The sequence below is a fragment of the Zeus faber genome (assembly GCF_960531495.2).
Source record: "Zeus faber genome assembly, chromosome: 3".
NCBI lineage: Eukaryota > Metazoa > Chordata > Actinopteri > Zeiformes > Zeidae > Zeus > Zeus faber.
In genome coordinates this window covers 32,429,149-32,444,872 of record NC_137190.1, presented here as the reverse complement: position 1 = coordinate 32,444,872, position 15,724 = coordinate 32,429,149, and the positions used below count along the sequence as shown (strand labels likewise).

The following is a 15,724-nucleotide window of genomic DNA, read 5'->3' as shown; positions in this document are numbered from 1 at the left end:
TATTAGCATTTGTTTGTTGGCAAAGTTTAGGACAAGTTTATTAAAACTTTGATCTTGTCGTACGTGATTAAGTCATTTATTCATTATGAAACGAATCAGCTTATTAAGGAGTTCTCAAAATGTACCAAGCAGAATGAAAATCCCTACAATTCTGTCCACGTGAAGAAGTGCAAAATGATCTCACTCAGTCATGACATGCTACTCCGGGTAAAGGTCGCTAGCTCTTAGCTATTAATAACATGACTGGAAACACATTTTATTAGACTTATTTAAAAATGAACTCCATTCATTGCTCCCATACGGCGTTCCATTTGAAGATCCTCAAAAGTACATATTGCAGTGCCTCCAGGAGCAGGTTTTGTTGTGGTTATCGTGTCCCAAAACTATTGAATTTGCAGCAGCTTTCCTGATATATTATGACACAATTTGCATTTTTTTAGTAGTACCGGCCAAGAGTGTCAGTTGAGTTAAAAATTGCAAGGGTACAAAACTGTTGACCCCCCACTGTCATTCTAAATATTAGGAAATCGCCTTTATGGAAGGTAAATGTGACTGGTTTGTTTACATTTTTATGATAGCTTTTATGATAGTTGTTTTGGTCATGCCACTCTGGAAACGTTATTTCCAAGGACAAAAAAAGGCTGTGGATTAGATTACTGGATAATATAATAAGCAAGCATTTTTTGGGATTTCATAATTCTTGGAGAAATATTGCGAGGATTGGACCACTAGCCGCACAAATAATGCGAGGAATGGTTGAATTTGTGTTCATTCTCGCGATTCCTGGAGGGACTGCTAATAACGGCTCTAACAAAAAGCTGCGACACCACTTACAAGGTCTACAGTGTTCCTGACAGCACCCTGGGGCGGCTGCTGGGGGATTGTGGGCAACGTAGTCTCGGCGGGCGAGAGGAGGGCGGGAGTGGAGGAGGAAGGGCGGACAGCCTCGGACAGGGTTACCATGGACACGCTAGTGGAGAAGTAGCCGCTGGAAGACTGGCTGAGGGGGCTGAGGGACGTGGTGTCATGCGGGTCATGCACAGGAAGAGGAGGGGCTTCTGGGAATTCCGCCTGCCTGTCACCAGTCGGAGCTTGGGTCCGCCCCGGCATAGCAGCCTACGGGGGTGGGGGTGAGGGGCGGGGTTGACGGCAACAGTCAGCAGACAGACCGCAAGGAGAGGAGAGAGAGACAATCAGGGCGAGCAGTGCACGTGGAAAACACCAAGTCTACGGACGGTGGATCTCCTGTGCCTCGCTGCTTGAAGCAGGGTGAGGATGTTCAGAACAGTTCTGCCCAGTCAGTCTAGTATACAAATGAGAACTCTGACGCACCCTTCCTCCAGTTCCTGTCTCACTGCCTTGTTTCATTTGACCGAGGCTTTAGCATCCATCACCTTGAGCTTCAACTCCAACATATTGTGAACATCTGGTTGACTGATCAAATCGTTTCTGCTAAATGAGTCTACTCTATAGGTAACCAACCATCCCAAGCTCCTATTTTATTCTAAACATCAGGCTTCAATGTGATGAACCTCAGACGGATGTGGTTTTGAATTCAAAAGCAGAGATCATGATGCATACGAGTATTGTATAAATCTTATAGTACGATTCTTCTCTACTTCCCAGCTCTAACACCCTATCCCACGTAGGACGCCTTCAAGCGTCTGCACGCAGGACCTCTGGCGAAGGTTTCACAATGGATTATAACAGCTGCAGACGTTTTTGCCCCAAGATGGAGTAGAGAAGAGGGAGAGGGAGGTGCTTCTCACCGTGTCGGCACTGGCTCTGTCGTCCCCTCCCGATGATGTGATGATACGAGGCACGAGGTGCTGCCAAAACGCAGAAGAGTCTCAACGCAAAAATTCACAAAGGCATAATATCTCTTTCAGCAAAAGGGGAAAAACAAACGCACGGCCCGCTTGGCTAACAAGAGTCATACGATAACAGGATCTGATGTTAAACCCCATGTGCTACACAGAGTCTAGCCAAATAACTTCACACACTCGTCCCTAGGCTTAAGGATGGTATCTGGGGCGGTGCCGTCATAAATCTCCATAAACAAGCTCCAAATGGCTGGGTACCCTCAGCCTCCACAATTCCATCTATACATGCATAGAATCCTTAACAGACTAGTTACCAGCGGCTCTAAAATCCCCATACCACACTAATTAGACCAGGTGCCACTACATAATACTTCCTAATTGGCCTGCCTAGCAACCTTCCTATAATTTCTCCACCTCGGTGAAATCAATCTCATTGACTGTCGTGGGCCACATTATACTTGGTAACAAACCGCAGGCACTGCAATTTCAATTTACCAGGCAATGATGACCCATCAATCATATTTTCATATCCATCAGATTTTCATATTTATATTCATGACATTCATACAGGTCTATAAGTCTCTCACCTGCAATATTTACTCGATTACATCTGGCAATCTGCAGTATCAAGTTTTGCTGCCGACTATGTATTATGACTGAATAGTGCTCTTTTCAGTTCTGATTTAGGTTCTGCTCTTATTTGTGATGTTATATATGCTGACTGGTATGGCTCGGGTTCACCCACTATGTTAGCAAATCGCTTTAGTAACCACACGGTTAATGAATTTGCTTTCAGAGCAGCATTGATCGGTAAGATAAAAACAAAAAACGCTGTTCGAGACACGGTTGGAAACTGTGAGTTGGGTGCATTTAAAATGAGATACATATTTCTCACTGTGCCGAGCCCAGTTTTTCAAATAGACATTCACTGTTTTTAGATGGTGTCATCGTTTGGCCCATTGGACTGCATGGAAACTTGCTTTAATTGTAAATCCCTTAATCGAGCTGCAATCCGTTAAATTATAGTGAGTGTGACACTAGTTCATTAAAAAATAAAAATGTTTAATTGGAATATTGGTTGGGGGGAAAAAAAAAAAAAAAAAAAAAAAAAAGCGGACCTAGCCTATAAACTCAACTACATTTGTTGGGGTTTACCTATTCTATTAAATTATTTGCTATTGAATTGGAACAGCATTTAAAATCCTTTCCTACTGTATCCCTAATGTTATCGTATCACACAACGTATTATCTTTGGACTCTGACCTGCTGGCTGTGAGGCGACGGCCGCAGATCCTTCTTCTCATCACGCGCCGGGAACAGAGACTTGAGCAGCTTGGGCATCTGAGGAACCAGGGCTTTCACTGAAAGATAAGAGGCAGCAAGCCCTGAACGACCTGGGAGGGGGGGTGAGGAGTGGAGCAGGGACGGAAGGAGGGAGGGATGGAAGGAAGGAGGGTGTAAAAGAAGAGAAGGACAGAGAAGAAAGAAAGAAACAGGGAAATAAGGAAGGAAGGAAGGAAGGAGCAAATGATGGAAGACGGGAAGGAAGGAATGAAAAGAGGGAGGAAAGGAAACAGGGAAGGACACAGAAGGAAGGAAAGAAAGAAGGGAGGGACAAAGGAAGGAAGAAGGTAAATGATTGAAGGATGGAAAAAATGAAGGAGATAAAGAAAAAAGGAAGGAGAGAGGGACAAAGGAAAAGGAAGGAAGGAGTGAAGGAAGAGAGGAAAAGGAGTAAATGATGGAAGGAGGTAAGAAAAAGGGAAGGAAGGAGCAAAGGAAAAGGGGAAGGAGAAATGATGGAAGATGGGGAGGAATTGAAGGAGGTGAAAAGGAAACAGAGAAAGAATAAGGAAGGAAGGAAGGAAGAAGGCAATGAGTAAATGGAGGGAGGAAAGAAATTAAGGAAGAACGGAAGAAGCAAGAAAAGAGGGAAGGACACCGAGAAAAAAGGAAGGAAGGACGTGAGGAAGAGGAGTAGAAGGTAGAAGAGGTGTCAACGATTAAGACAGGAAGTCGACTGCAAGCCCAGGAAATGGTCAAAATAAGAACCAGACGCTGACAAACAGCCTAACTCTAATCATTGAATTGCCAGAATGCAAATTAATCGAACGTGATTAATTTCTCTCAACAAGCAGAGCAGGCATTCACGTGGCACCACCCAGATTTTACCACGGGCGGAGGAGAGGAGATGAGGCGACACAACGAAGAAGAGAAAGAGTGAGAGAGACGCCCGGGACTGTTGATGAGAGTCCAGTCCAAGGAACAAACAAGAGCTCTGCCACGGAATGAGAAGAGGAGGAGGAGAGAAGTGGAGCGGAGGAGTGGGGGGTGGAGGTTGAGCTTGTTTGAGCCACAAGCCCAAAGTTGCCCCCAAAGAGAGGGAGGAGAGCATGTGACCGGAGGAGAGGGAGATGTGGAGGTGAGGGGCGGGGGACGGGGAGGGGAGGGGAAGGGGGCCGACGTCATGGCGCAGTACCCCGTTTAAGAATCCAAAGATCTCCCCGATAAAACCTGAACTCATTGTATCGGCGTTTCTCAAAGTAGGGTCTGCGGCGCCCCACGAGGGTCCGTGTAACACAAAAATAGGGACACACAAGTGTCCTCAAATGATATATCTGGAAAGGCCCAAATATATATATATATATATATATATATATATATATATATATATATATATATATATATATATATATATATATATATATAAAAAAAGAATTCAAATGATGTTCCACTAGAGTCACTATACTTGAACCGACTCATAATTGACTGTCTATTAGGTTTTGGACTTACATGAATGAGCTTAGATGGGTTCTGGCTGCTGCTTTTTAGAAATGTGGATTTTGTGACTTGTGTCCAGTCAGGAGCAGCATTATATCCTCTAGGGACGGGGGAGGAACCTTCCTGAGGCGACGAGGCGGTTACCTTGCTCTGCGTTCTCCTGGTTCTGCGCCAGCGTTGTGGCGGAGGGAGCGAGCGAGGGGGAGGACGAGGGCGACGGCCGAGGAAGACTCCGGTAGAACTGAGAGGGCATGAAGATGTCCTGCTGGCTCTCCCAGCGACCCTGAGACACAGACATAAGAGTGAGCCCGAGAATGCATGTGATGGATCCTTATTTTCAGGTATTTCTTCATCATCCACACTCATTGTTTCTCAATTTGTTTAATTCACTATGGATCACTGAAATAATGTGTTACCTTATCAATAAAAACTAAAATACTTTTAGGCCAAGTCATATGTGACAGTGTCTAGTGTAAGGTATACCAATTTGGCAAATGCAAAGCCACAAATCAAGACAAAAATTGTTTTGGTTTTTTTTCATATTACAAAAGTTTAAATGTTGAAGAACCCACTCAATATAACAAACAACAGTTTTACAATCACTAAATACTTATAGCTTGTCAGCAAAGTAAGCTCGTATTAGTCTTGTGTGTCTGGGGGTCTGGGGGGCATTATGAAGGCGTGGTGATGGTTTTGCATCTCTCGTTTCACTGGCTATTGTTCCAGAGTTTGGAGTGAAACTCCTCCCATATATAAACCAGCGTGGTGGTTGGTTTGCAGACAACAGAGATGCTTGTTTTGGGAACTATACTTACATCTTTGAATGATACATAAATGACTCAATCCACAAAGAAAGTGACTACGAAACGATAGTTTCACAGAACATACATGTTTGATTTTATGCAAACCGACATTTGTCATTATGAGACGTTCTGGCAAATTAAAAAGTAGCCTACATCAGCAACTTGTGCAGATGGCGTCACAATGCTAAATCCAACTAGTATTGCATTAGTAATAAGCAATATGACTACGTGATTAACAGAATTTACTTTCTCAATTTACTGTCAAGTCACCCCAAGTCAGTCAAAAACATATTCCCTGTTTGTGTCGTCACACATGGAGTTCGCCTGCAACTCCAGAGCAAGGGGTCTGAATCACGTCTGTTACATTTTTGTCCCAAAAGTTGATAAAGTTGATGAAATGTCTCTGAGGAACATGCAGTGCGTAGTCTGTTTGAATGGAACCACGTTGTTGGGAACTTCAACACGGAGTGATTTCCTCCCACAGAGACACCGTGAGGCAGGACTCTGTGGACTTGCATTAATTTGCGGACAGGTGGTAGACAGACAGCTACCTCTTAACTTTTAGAATAAAGTAATCACACGCAACAAGTGTATTGGCTCTCATTGCGATCTCTACATCACCGTCATCCCCCTCCAGCCTTGGCAGGCAGGGCTCCTACATTACCCACAATGCAATGTCTTAAAGTGACAGGCCCGTCACTACCGCTGATCTGTCTTAGAATTGTTTTTAAAAAGACAGACAAAAATACAACAGACATTACCGTTATTTTAAATTGCCATGTTTCATTTATATTTATTTAATTATTTAAGTTGGATTTTTCCCCCAGATATTTTTTTATTTCAAGAGATGAGAGTTTATGTTGAGTTTAGAATAAACTACTCATCTATTCATATCATATAATGGTGTTTTCTTTTTATAAATTACAAAGAATTAATACCCTATGTCTGCCATTAATCACATAACAGCTGTGCTGGTATTTGTGATTAGGCAAGATCTTTGCCGACTATGTATTGACTTAAAAACTTGATATACATACTTTCAGATTTCAATAGATGACACATCATTTGAAAGCTTACAATCTGCAAATTCATAATCTGTAAAAAACTGAAAAATGACCATGACCTACTTGGGAAGTTATTTTTTGGTGGACATATGCATTCCGGGGGGAGAGGGGTCAAGCTGCAGTCTTGGGTTAAATATTATCTAGTTGTTGGCGATTTATTCAGTTAGTTATTATAGTAGCGAGGGTTGTTTTGCAACTGGTTGTGAAGTGAGTTACCTTGTTGTCATCCAACAGGCAGGTAGAGGAAAGGTCCTGTCGGCTTCCAGACAGCTGAGGAGACAACGCAGTGCACATCTTTTATCCGACAGACACTCCACTACAGACTCACAATAGCAATTATAAACTGTAATTAACTCAATGTAGACTCAAAGCAAAGTATTTTAATTAAAAAATGAATTAAAGTATTTTTAATATGAGGATGCAAGACAGATGATGTATTCTGTCTCGCAGTATGATATCATTATTTACCCTGTGAACAGAGGGCGAACTGAGACTCCTCCGGTTGCCTTTCCCTCTGCCAGCCAGGTGCTCCTTCACCGCCACTTCCTGATAAGCACAAATATATGAATATTAACAGATTCCACTATATAGGCTTGAAACAATTCAAATCATAGATTAAATAGATCAATGATGTGCCTTCTCTAAGTATTAAATCTTAATTTTGAGGTTTTCTAACGGCAAATCTAACAGCAATCAATGGTTAGCACCCATCCATTTTCTGCATTTTTGAGCTTTTTAATGTTTTCTTCAATTTTCTAGGGCACCCTGCTGCAATGCAATCATTCCACAGTAAGAGTCATCAATTTTTGACGAATTACTTGAGCACCAAAGGTTCAAAATGTAAAGAAATGGTACACTGTAAAAAGGGAGTTAGTTGCCTGTCTCAGTCTGTCCAGCGTCAGGATGTTCTCTACGGACAGAACACTGCGTAAGTATTTCTCTATGGCTGCCTCACTGTCGGCCGACTTGCTGTTGTGGGAGCTGGTGGCCAAACGAGCCAACATCTCCCTGTCCTCTGAACACTGGGCGTCCTGGAGGACACACAGACCAACACACAGACAGTGAGTGAAGGACTCACTCCACAAGGGCCGACAAGCAACACAATCAGACATTTCGCCCAAACGGTTCTTCCCTTGCCCACGGTTCTTACCCCGGGGATGTTGGACACCACTTCGAACGTGACCCCACACCCGGGGATGGTGCTGCGGGTGGACATCCTCCGCAGCAGGTTCTGGGCAAAGCCCTGTCGCCCGGGGTTGACATTGACGCAGATCCTCTTGCGCAGCACCAGCTGCATGTCGGCTGGGTGGCTGAGCTGCACCACGGCGCGCACCGTCAGGTAGACCCCCTGCTCCGGCCCCCCCAAGCCGCCACGACTCAGCTGGGGACAGTCGTGCACCGTGGAGTCCCAGGAGGACTCGGCCTTCACCTGGAAGAGGAAAAACAAACATACACAAATTTGTATACACATCCTGCACCCTGTGGTTGGGTGGGTGCTGATCTGATGCAGAGTAGTAACTCCTATACACTTACATTTGAACTGAATATGAATGTAATGTTTTAGTCATTGTGTTCCAGGAAATAGTCAGACCCAGAGGTGTTTCTATGTCATTGCATGTGAAGCTTCTTGACTACAATTTTGGAAGTCAATACTTTTAGTTGACGTTGGCTATTCAATTTTCTTTATCTGAATATGTCTGTTCAGATTCTCTGCAGTGACATAGAAATGCCTACCGGGTCTGACTATTTCCTGGAACACAATGAACGCTTTATTGATCCCAGGGTGAAAATTCTGGATTGAAAGCGGCAGAAATTGACAGTGGAAGTCAAAAAAGGCAATAAACTCAAACATATGTAAACAAGATGTTTCAGGATTTATAAGTGCAATAAACATATATTTTTAAACAAAGTAACATAACATGGGATAATGTGATAGGGGCTCCTCAAAGACAGATGACACAGTACATCACAAACACACCTCCCTACAAGCATGTCCTGTCTCCTGCCCACACCTCACCTCTCCGTCATAGTGCTTGACGATCTGGAGGTCGAAGAAGTCATCTTCGTCCTCTCCGCTCAGCGTGGCATCCCACCCGCCCGCCTCCGGGACTTCAAATGAGCTCAGCTCGTCAGCTGGCGGCGACACAGAGAGAGGGAAGACATATTCAGGTCAACAGGACAGTTCAAATTTGGAACATTTTGTTCGATTTGGATTCAGATGTCAGGGATGAGACGGCTTTTGATTCATATTTGCCATGCTTGGGGAATCCTCCTTAGTGGTGAAAACAAGGAATGGCTACGTAGGAAACAAATTCCAGAGCCTGGTGATTCTTAACCCTTTTTTACATCAAGAACCTTCAATTCGATACGCATTAGTCCAGGGACCCCAATCTGAGAAGATTTATTTTGTTAGATATGATTCAGTCTAAACTCCCTACCTGTCTATACTATAGTTAGGTAGTAACAGTGAAACTAGGATCAAAACATTCATTATTGTAAATTCTTTAATGGTGCTTTCTTGTAAATGAAATAATGGTGAAGTTTAACTATTAATCACTTTTCCTGGGGACCCACTGGAACCCCTTGAAGGACCGCCGGTGGTCCCCGGACCCTGAGTTGAGAACCACTGACATAGGAAATAAGTAATATAATTTTGTCTTGGTCCTCATGGTAGAATACTGGAAACACTGGTTCATACACAATATAAAACATTTCCAAACAAATAATGGAAAAACAATCCAATGTTAAATGTATAATGTATGTAAATGTCTAAAAGTATAAACAGAGAGAGAGAGAGAGATATCTAAGGAGGCTGTTAGAATATAGACATAGTAGTTCTTCATAGTTCTACCAAAGAGGAAGTGACGTCGAGCATTTTCTCTTATTGCCGTTTGACTGACGTACCGCTCAGGTCCAGGAATAGAACAGGGGTGTGCGTCTCCATGCCAGGCAGCGGCACCCTGGGGAGAGAACACACACACACACACACACACAATGATGAACAGGACAGGTATTCCACATTTGCACTTTTTAAACCACATTTGATTTGCTAATAAGCTTGACATCAAAACTTCGTAAAGAACGTGCCAAAAATAACTGGTGTACAGACTATAAATAGCCAAAGTGATGTGAATATGCATGTAAATATATAATTACATTTGGGTTATATCAGGGTTCACACACATACATACTGTAGATACAGAGTCAGTCAGTCAGTCAGACTCTCTCTCTCTCTCTCTCTCTCTCTCTCTCTCTCTCTCTCTCTCTCTCTCTCTCTCTCTCTCTCTCTCTCTCTCTCGCTCTCTCTCTCTCTCTCTCTCTCGCTCTCTCGCTCTCTCTCTCGCTCTCTCTCTCGCTCTCTCTCTCTCTCTCTCTCTCTCTCTCTCTCTCTCGAGGGAGAATGAATGACTAGCAGTAGAGTCTTAACGTCACCCTGGAAAAAATATTTATACAAATCCCAACCAAACACACGCACCACTCAGCAGGGGATCCTGGGATACCACTGCCAGCGGATGGCACCATGACGGCGTTCCTCTCCTCCGTCAGAGTCAGCCGCCACTCTAACAGCTGGGCTTCCCTCTCCGTGTCGTCCTCCGTCTTCTCTGTGGAGACACACCACATACGTATATAAGGGCTGCAGATATTTCTCTTTTATCCCATTCAAATTTGTATGCTTTATTGTTTTTAATATTCAAATGTTTAATGCTCAAATTTAGTGGTGGGGGGGGGGGGGGGGTTACGCACAGTTCCGCAGCTCGAATTCTATTCAAATCCTGCAGCCCTAACGTATATTGCTGGGTATTCTGTGGTGTGTGTTACCTGCTTTGCTGACCAGACTTTGCAGATGTTGGTCCAGGTATTCTTGTCTCTTGGTGAGCGCAGAGAGCCACTGCCTCCTGAGACGTTCCAGGTCCCTCTCCTACACACACACACACACACACACACACACACACACACACACACACACACACACACACACACACACACACACACACACACACACACACACACACACACACACACACACACACACTAAATAACCTATACCTACCTATACTAGAGCTGCTTGTTCCTAGAGAAGGTTTAGCGTTGACTGTGATATGCAGTGGTTTGATACTGTGACAAAATGTACAAAAAAAAAAAAAAGAAGAGAAAATCCTGTCCACACCAACAGTATTTTAGAAAATCTCTCGGTCCACACGAAAACGCTAAAACGATTAGAACATTAGGAGCAGGTGTATTGAGCTTCTTCTTAATATTCATACACATACTGTATAACTTCGATTCCTTAAGTTGCTAGAGACTTTAACCCTTAAGTACTGACCACAAGTAAACAAACTGGTCACCAGTTCCCTCGTAGGTTACTGACGCAAATGAGTAACTTGAGGTTGTGACATCAGCGTTTTCAAGAAGCTTTACTCAATAGTTTTACTTGTCCACAAGAATACACGGAAAATAGAGTTCTGAAAAATGTCCACCCTGGAAGGTGTTTTCCAAAAACTTTGCTTCCAATGACCCAAGACTGCGTTTTCGTGTGGACAGGATGCCAAAGCGTAGAGGAAAATAATACGTTTTGGAAAATAGCCATATACGTGTGGACAAGGCCTAAATGTTTAGTCAATGTTGATGTACAACTCTGTATGAACTGTTCTGCGAGTGGAGCAGTCTCCAGACTCTCCAGTCTCTCCCTACCTGGTAGCTGTCTATGTCATCCGGGGCTTGTTGGCCGACGGCGGCTCTGATCTCCACACAGCCCACGGAAACGGCCAGAATGACCTCGGCTATCAGTGGCATGGTGCCAGAGTCCTGCACCGAGCGCACCTCCACCTGCAGCCGCCGAGACTGTCCCTAAAGGAGAAGGAGGAGGGTGAGGAGGAGGAGGGTGAAGAGGGCCAGGAGGTGAATCGACAACATCCACTTACCTTCTTATATAGGTATGGTTTGAAAATTCATTCTAAACGTCTTTGGATTGTGTTTCATTGGTTTTCATAGCTCTCAATTCTCGCTCAAAACACAAACAATACAAATCAGTCCCATGTTACAGGGTTCACATGGGTGTAAAGGTGGAGGGTTCAGATTCCGTGGCAGCCTCACCTGTCTCAGCTGGAAGATTCCCCCGGTGCGGACGTCTCGGGCGGGGACAACCTCCACAGCAACAAAGTCGCCGTTCTCGTTAATCTCAAGAATCTGAACCCAGAATTCCAGGCGCCGCGTTACTTCGCTCCACCTGCAGGGGTTGACGATAGCTAGACACTGAGCTCTCCCAAGCAAGAGTGCACAGGAATGTTGAACGCCATACTATTCAGAGACTTATTCAAGGGCGCTTTAGCCCTTTTGTGTGTGTGTGTGTGTATAGGAGAGGGACCTGTGTGAGCGGATATAAAGCTGACATAGTGGATATAAAGGTTACAGTGTCCCTTGTACGGTCAGATCGGCTCGCACACGCGAGTCAGGGAGGTGGAGTGGCTCCGTTTTGTATAAACATTATTACCAGACAATTTGACCGGCAAATTTATAATCTATCCTTTGTTTTTTTCAAATAAAATTAACCAGGCCAAAAAATGGTACTTCTCGGAGCCAAACATCAAGAAAGTGACATAGTGCCTTAAAGCCTAACGCACTTTTCTCACAGTTTCGTACCCGAACACCAAATTTTCATAATGAACAGGCGTTTGGGGGGTGGGTGGGAATGGAAGAGGTGCAATTCTCCATATTACAAGTCAGTGATGCATCAAAATTATTTCGAAGCTGTTATTTTAAGGTTCAAAAATTACATAGTGTTGGTTTTAATATTGCCTTTTTCGGCTTAAAGATTGCATTACAGTAAAGTGATGCAATTTCCTAAATAATAAATAAACTATATTTATGTCTATGAGACAGTGTCTTTGCCTGGATGATGCCGTATTAGTGTGTGTGTGTGTGTGTGTGTGTGTGTGTGTGTGTGTGTGTGTGTGTGGCAAAATTTGTTAGGTTGCTGTTAGCGCGCGCATGCATATCTACCTGTCTCGTAATGTGCGTGTCTTGGCCTGGATGATGCTCAGGTCCCACAGTGCAGGGTTCCTGCCTGGGTCGGCCTGGCGGTGGCCGTACACCTCGATGGCCAGTGCTCCCTCTGTCAAGTACTCGATGAAATCCTCTGTCACCGACACCGCCAGCTCCTAGAGGACCCGAAAGACCAGGGGACACTCTTGACACCGAGGACCAAATAGAGGACACAAACTCTCTCACCGAGAACCCCAAAAGAGAACCCAGTGACGGCCACCTGACATTAACGTCAGCACTCCATTAGCGTGGGGGTGTCCTGTACCTTGCAGCTGTCGAACACCACCATGCAGTGGGGGTCCTTGCTGCTGGGGGAAGAGGCGGAAGGGTCCACCTCGGGGGCCACGATGAAGGGCTCTGGCTGGTCCCAGAAGGAATACTGACAGAAGACGAAGTTGGAGAGGTGCTGGGGGAGCCCTGTGGCCTGGAGTATCTTGATCTGCGGCACGAGGAAAACAAGTTACAAACTCAAAAACACTACTGGCAGAAGAGGTAATTTGGTGTGTGTGTGTGTGTGTGTGTGTGTGTGTGGGTGGGGGTAGTTACCATGCAGACCAGCTTGCGGTCCTGGATCTCCATGTCAGGGCTGCTGTCTCCATCCTCACCGCCATCCGAGCTCTCCTCGAATCCCCCAGCCACACGCACCACCTCCACATGGAGCCGCCCGGCCACCTGACGGCAGGGGAAGGGAAGGGGATGGAAAAACAAAACTCAAAATGGAGTCGTTTTTGTATTTCATATTCTGCGGTGCGTGTTGACGGTCAGTGACGCCTCTCTACCTCCCCCTTCTGGTTGATGATGGGAACGGCATACTGCAGCTTCACGTCGTAGAACAGGCAGGACAGGAAGACGTTGGCGACGCCGATCAGACTATGGTTCTCCTGCTCGTCAAAGAAGGGGTCGGCCCGCCGCAGGTACGAACGCATCACCTGGGTGAGACGCACGCACGCACGCACGCGCACACACACACACACACGCACACACACAAACACACACACACACGGTCTTCAGGCGAAACAAATATAAATACATTTTCAATCTGATCTATAATAATTTAAATATAATACGATCTTAATCTCATTGTTATTTATATTAGTATATCTAATATATCTATATAGCTATTATTAATTGCATTGTCCTCTGCTATTATAAGTGTATATTTTCCATTCATGCTGGATTAAATTTACACTTCCCTGGCATAATAAATGTCATAAAAGCAGTTTGGGAAAAATTGTATTACGTTGCGATTTTATTAACAAACCCAGGGGGAATTTCACAGGGTTTTTTCTTTTCTTTCAATGACTTTAAGCACTTCAGCACAAAATGGTCTATTTTCAATTATATTTCCAAGGACAAAATTCAAGCACCTCAAGGACCAAGCATTACTTACCACAACAGACAAGACAGTTTCGTCATCAAAATAAAATCAATTTTTTTTTTTTTTTTATATTCCCCATGAATGAATTCATCCAGATCTGGATGAAGCTGCTTTGACATTTCCGAACTTTCTTGACATTCAGGAACTCTTTATCCGATTAACGGGAGCGGGTCGTCACAGTAACTCACGGGGTTGTCGTCGTCGTAGTGCCGCCACTCCTGGTAGAGCTCCCTCATGTCCACCAGCCTGTTCTCCATCTTCTCTAGGGTCCAGATCTGTTTCCCTCGGGCTTTCCTGCGCACCTGCACCGCTGGCTCGCTCAGCACCACGTCACGCTACACACAAAATCACAATCAGAATACACATAATTAAGAGACTCCAATAGGTCTCACTCTGTAATAGTATCTTTGGTCATATTGTCATCATTTTAGGCCAAAGATGATAATTGTGAGAGTTACTTTGCGGTTAGCATTGAGGCTCGCGGCGGGAATTTGCAGGGTGACGCGGTACTCTGTGTGTTTCTCCAGCTCCTGGGCGATGAAGCCGGCCTCCTGCACCAGGAGGTTGGCTTTGACGATCTGCTCCCTGAGACGGCGCAGGCTGCAGGTCAGCACGGCCTCCCTGCGATGGTGACAGTCGTTTATAAGTGTATTGTTCGTTATTTTAGGTACATTTGTTTGTGTCATTTTTTAAAGCTTATTTTCTTTCTTGTTTATTTTTGGGTTTATTTTTATTATTAATTTTTAGGTCTATTGCATATTGCCAAATGTTCCCATTTTTAGGTAAATTTGTGAGTTTTTCAGTTCATTGTTAGATAATATCATCGGAGATTTCCATTTTTTTATATTTGCATTCTTATCTTGTTTTTTATTACTTATAATTATTTCCCTATTGTTTTGAAGTGTGCTGCTGTAAACACCAGTTTCCATTCAGCACTAATAATACATCACAAACTACATACACAGTGAGCTGCAACAAATGTTTATAATCAACGTAACAAAAAGGCCACAGCACACAAAATAAATAAATAAATAAATAAATATCTTACCAGACCAGAAAATCCCCCAAAAATAAAAAACAGACTTGCCTAGAATTGCGTTAGCTGATAAAGACAGTATGTTCTGCTGTTGAGACACTAAGAAAAGGCAGTAAACTACCTACTTCATCATTGAAGTAGGTAGTGAAAAATGTTACATTTATTCATAATTGCTGACCTACATTGTACAAGGAGTCTTTTTTTCTCCAGGACCCTATACAGTGAAATGTTTGAATATTGCTTCAATGTGCATATAAATGGGCCAAAGTTCCGCAAAAGTATACACATTTTCCCGTCGCTCACCTCTCCTCGCTCCACTGCCTCAGTCGGCTCTGGGTGCTGGTGGAGTGCGTCATTCCCCCCATGCTCAGTCGTTCCATGCTGCAGTGGTGAGGCTGGACGCCCTGGCCAGGCGGCTGCGAGCTGCCTCCCTGGGCCGAGATGCGCTCGGGGTGCAGCCTGCGACGCAGCTGCTGGAGCTCCTGCTCGTACATCTGTCTCTGGCGCTCTAGGGCTGAGCGCTTCTCCTCCTCGTGTTGGCGCTCCAGGGACTGGAGAACAGCCTGCATGGGATCTGGGGGACAGGAGGAGATAAAAGACAGAAGATAGTAGATAGGAGAGAGGAAATACGAGGACACAGCACACATTCTGTGGTGCTGCGCTGCAGTGAAGCAGTTGCCGAAGTCATGGCTGAAATCATGGAAGAAACCACGTTAACATTGAGTGGATGTTACTGGAACTACATTTTCTTCAACATCCACAGCCACCTGTTTAAAGGGGATTCAAATTTGGTAACC

At 44.4% G+C, this 15,724-nt stretch overlaps 1 protein-coding gene across 1 annotated transcript in view; it reads right to left on the bottom strand.

The window, feature by feature from the left end:
* LOC307227898 (kinesin-like protein KIF13B) overlaps positions 1-15,724 on the bottom strand; it is a gene marked incomplete at its 3' end in the record, with an annotated part of 60,867 nt that overhangs the window by 2,635 nt on the left and 42,508 nt on the right. Inside the window, exons 17-37 of the mRNA XM_079997339.1 lie at positions 15,231-15,501; positions 14,350-14,512; positions 14,080-14,226; positions 13,293-13,442; positions 13,060-13,185; positions 12,779-12,952; positions 12,472-12,629; positions 11,566-11,698; positions 11,164-11,319; positions 10,291-10,390; positions 9,947-10,073; positions 9,376-9,431; positions 8,489-8,604; positions 7,622-7,900; positions 7,350-7,502; positions 6,940-7,017; positions 6,688-6,741; positions 4,749-4,887; positions 3,087-3,217; positions 1,770-1,829; positions 835-1,116 (exon numbers count right to left, since the gene is read on the bottom strand). Of these exons, the coding sequence (XP_079853465.1) occupies positions 835-1,116; positions 1,770-1,829; positions 3,087-3,217; positions 4,749-4,887; positions 6,688-6,741; positions 6,940-7,017; positions 7,350-7,502; positions 7,622-7,900; positions 8,489-8,604; positions 9,376-9,431; positions 9,947-10,073; positions 10,291-10,390; positions 11,164-11,319; positions 11,566-11,698; positions 12,472-12,629; positions 12,779-12,952; positions 13,060-13,185; positions 13,293-13,442; positions 14,080-14,226; positions 14,350-14,512; positions 15,231-15,501 (3,053 nt within the window). The remainder of the gene's footprint in view (positions 1-834; positions 1,117-1,769; positions 1,830-3,086; positions 3,218-4,748; positions 4,888-6,687; positions 6,742-6,939; positions 7,018-7,349; positions 7,503-7,621; positions 7,901-8,488; positions 8,605-9,375; positions 9,432-9,946; positions 10,074-10,290; positions 10,391-11,163; positions 11,320-11,565; positions 11,699-12,471; positions 12,630-12,778; positions 12,953-13,059; positions 13,186-13,292; positions 13,443-14,079; positions 14,227-14,349; positions 14,513-15,230; positions 15,502-15,724) is intronic.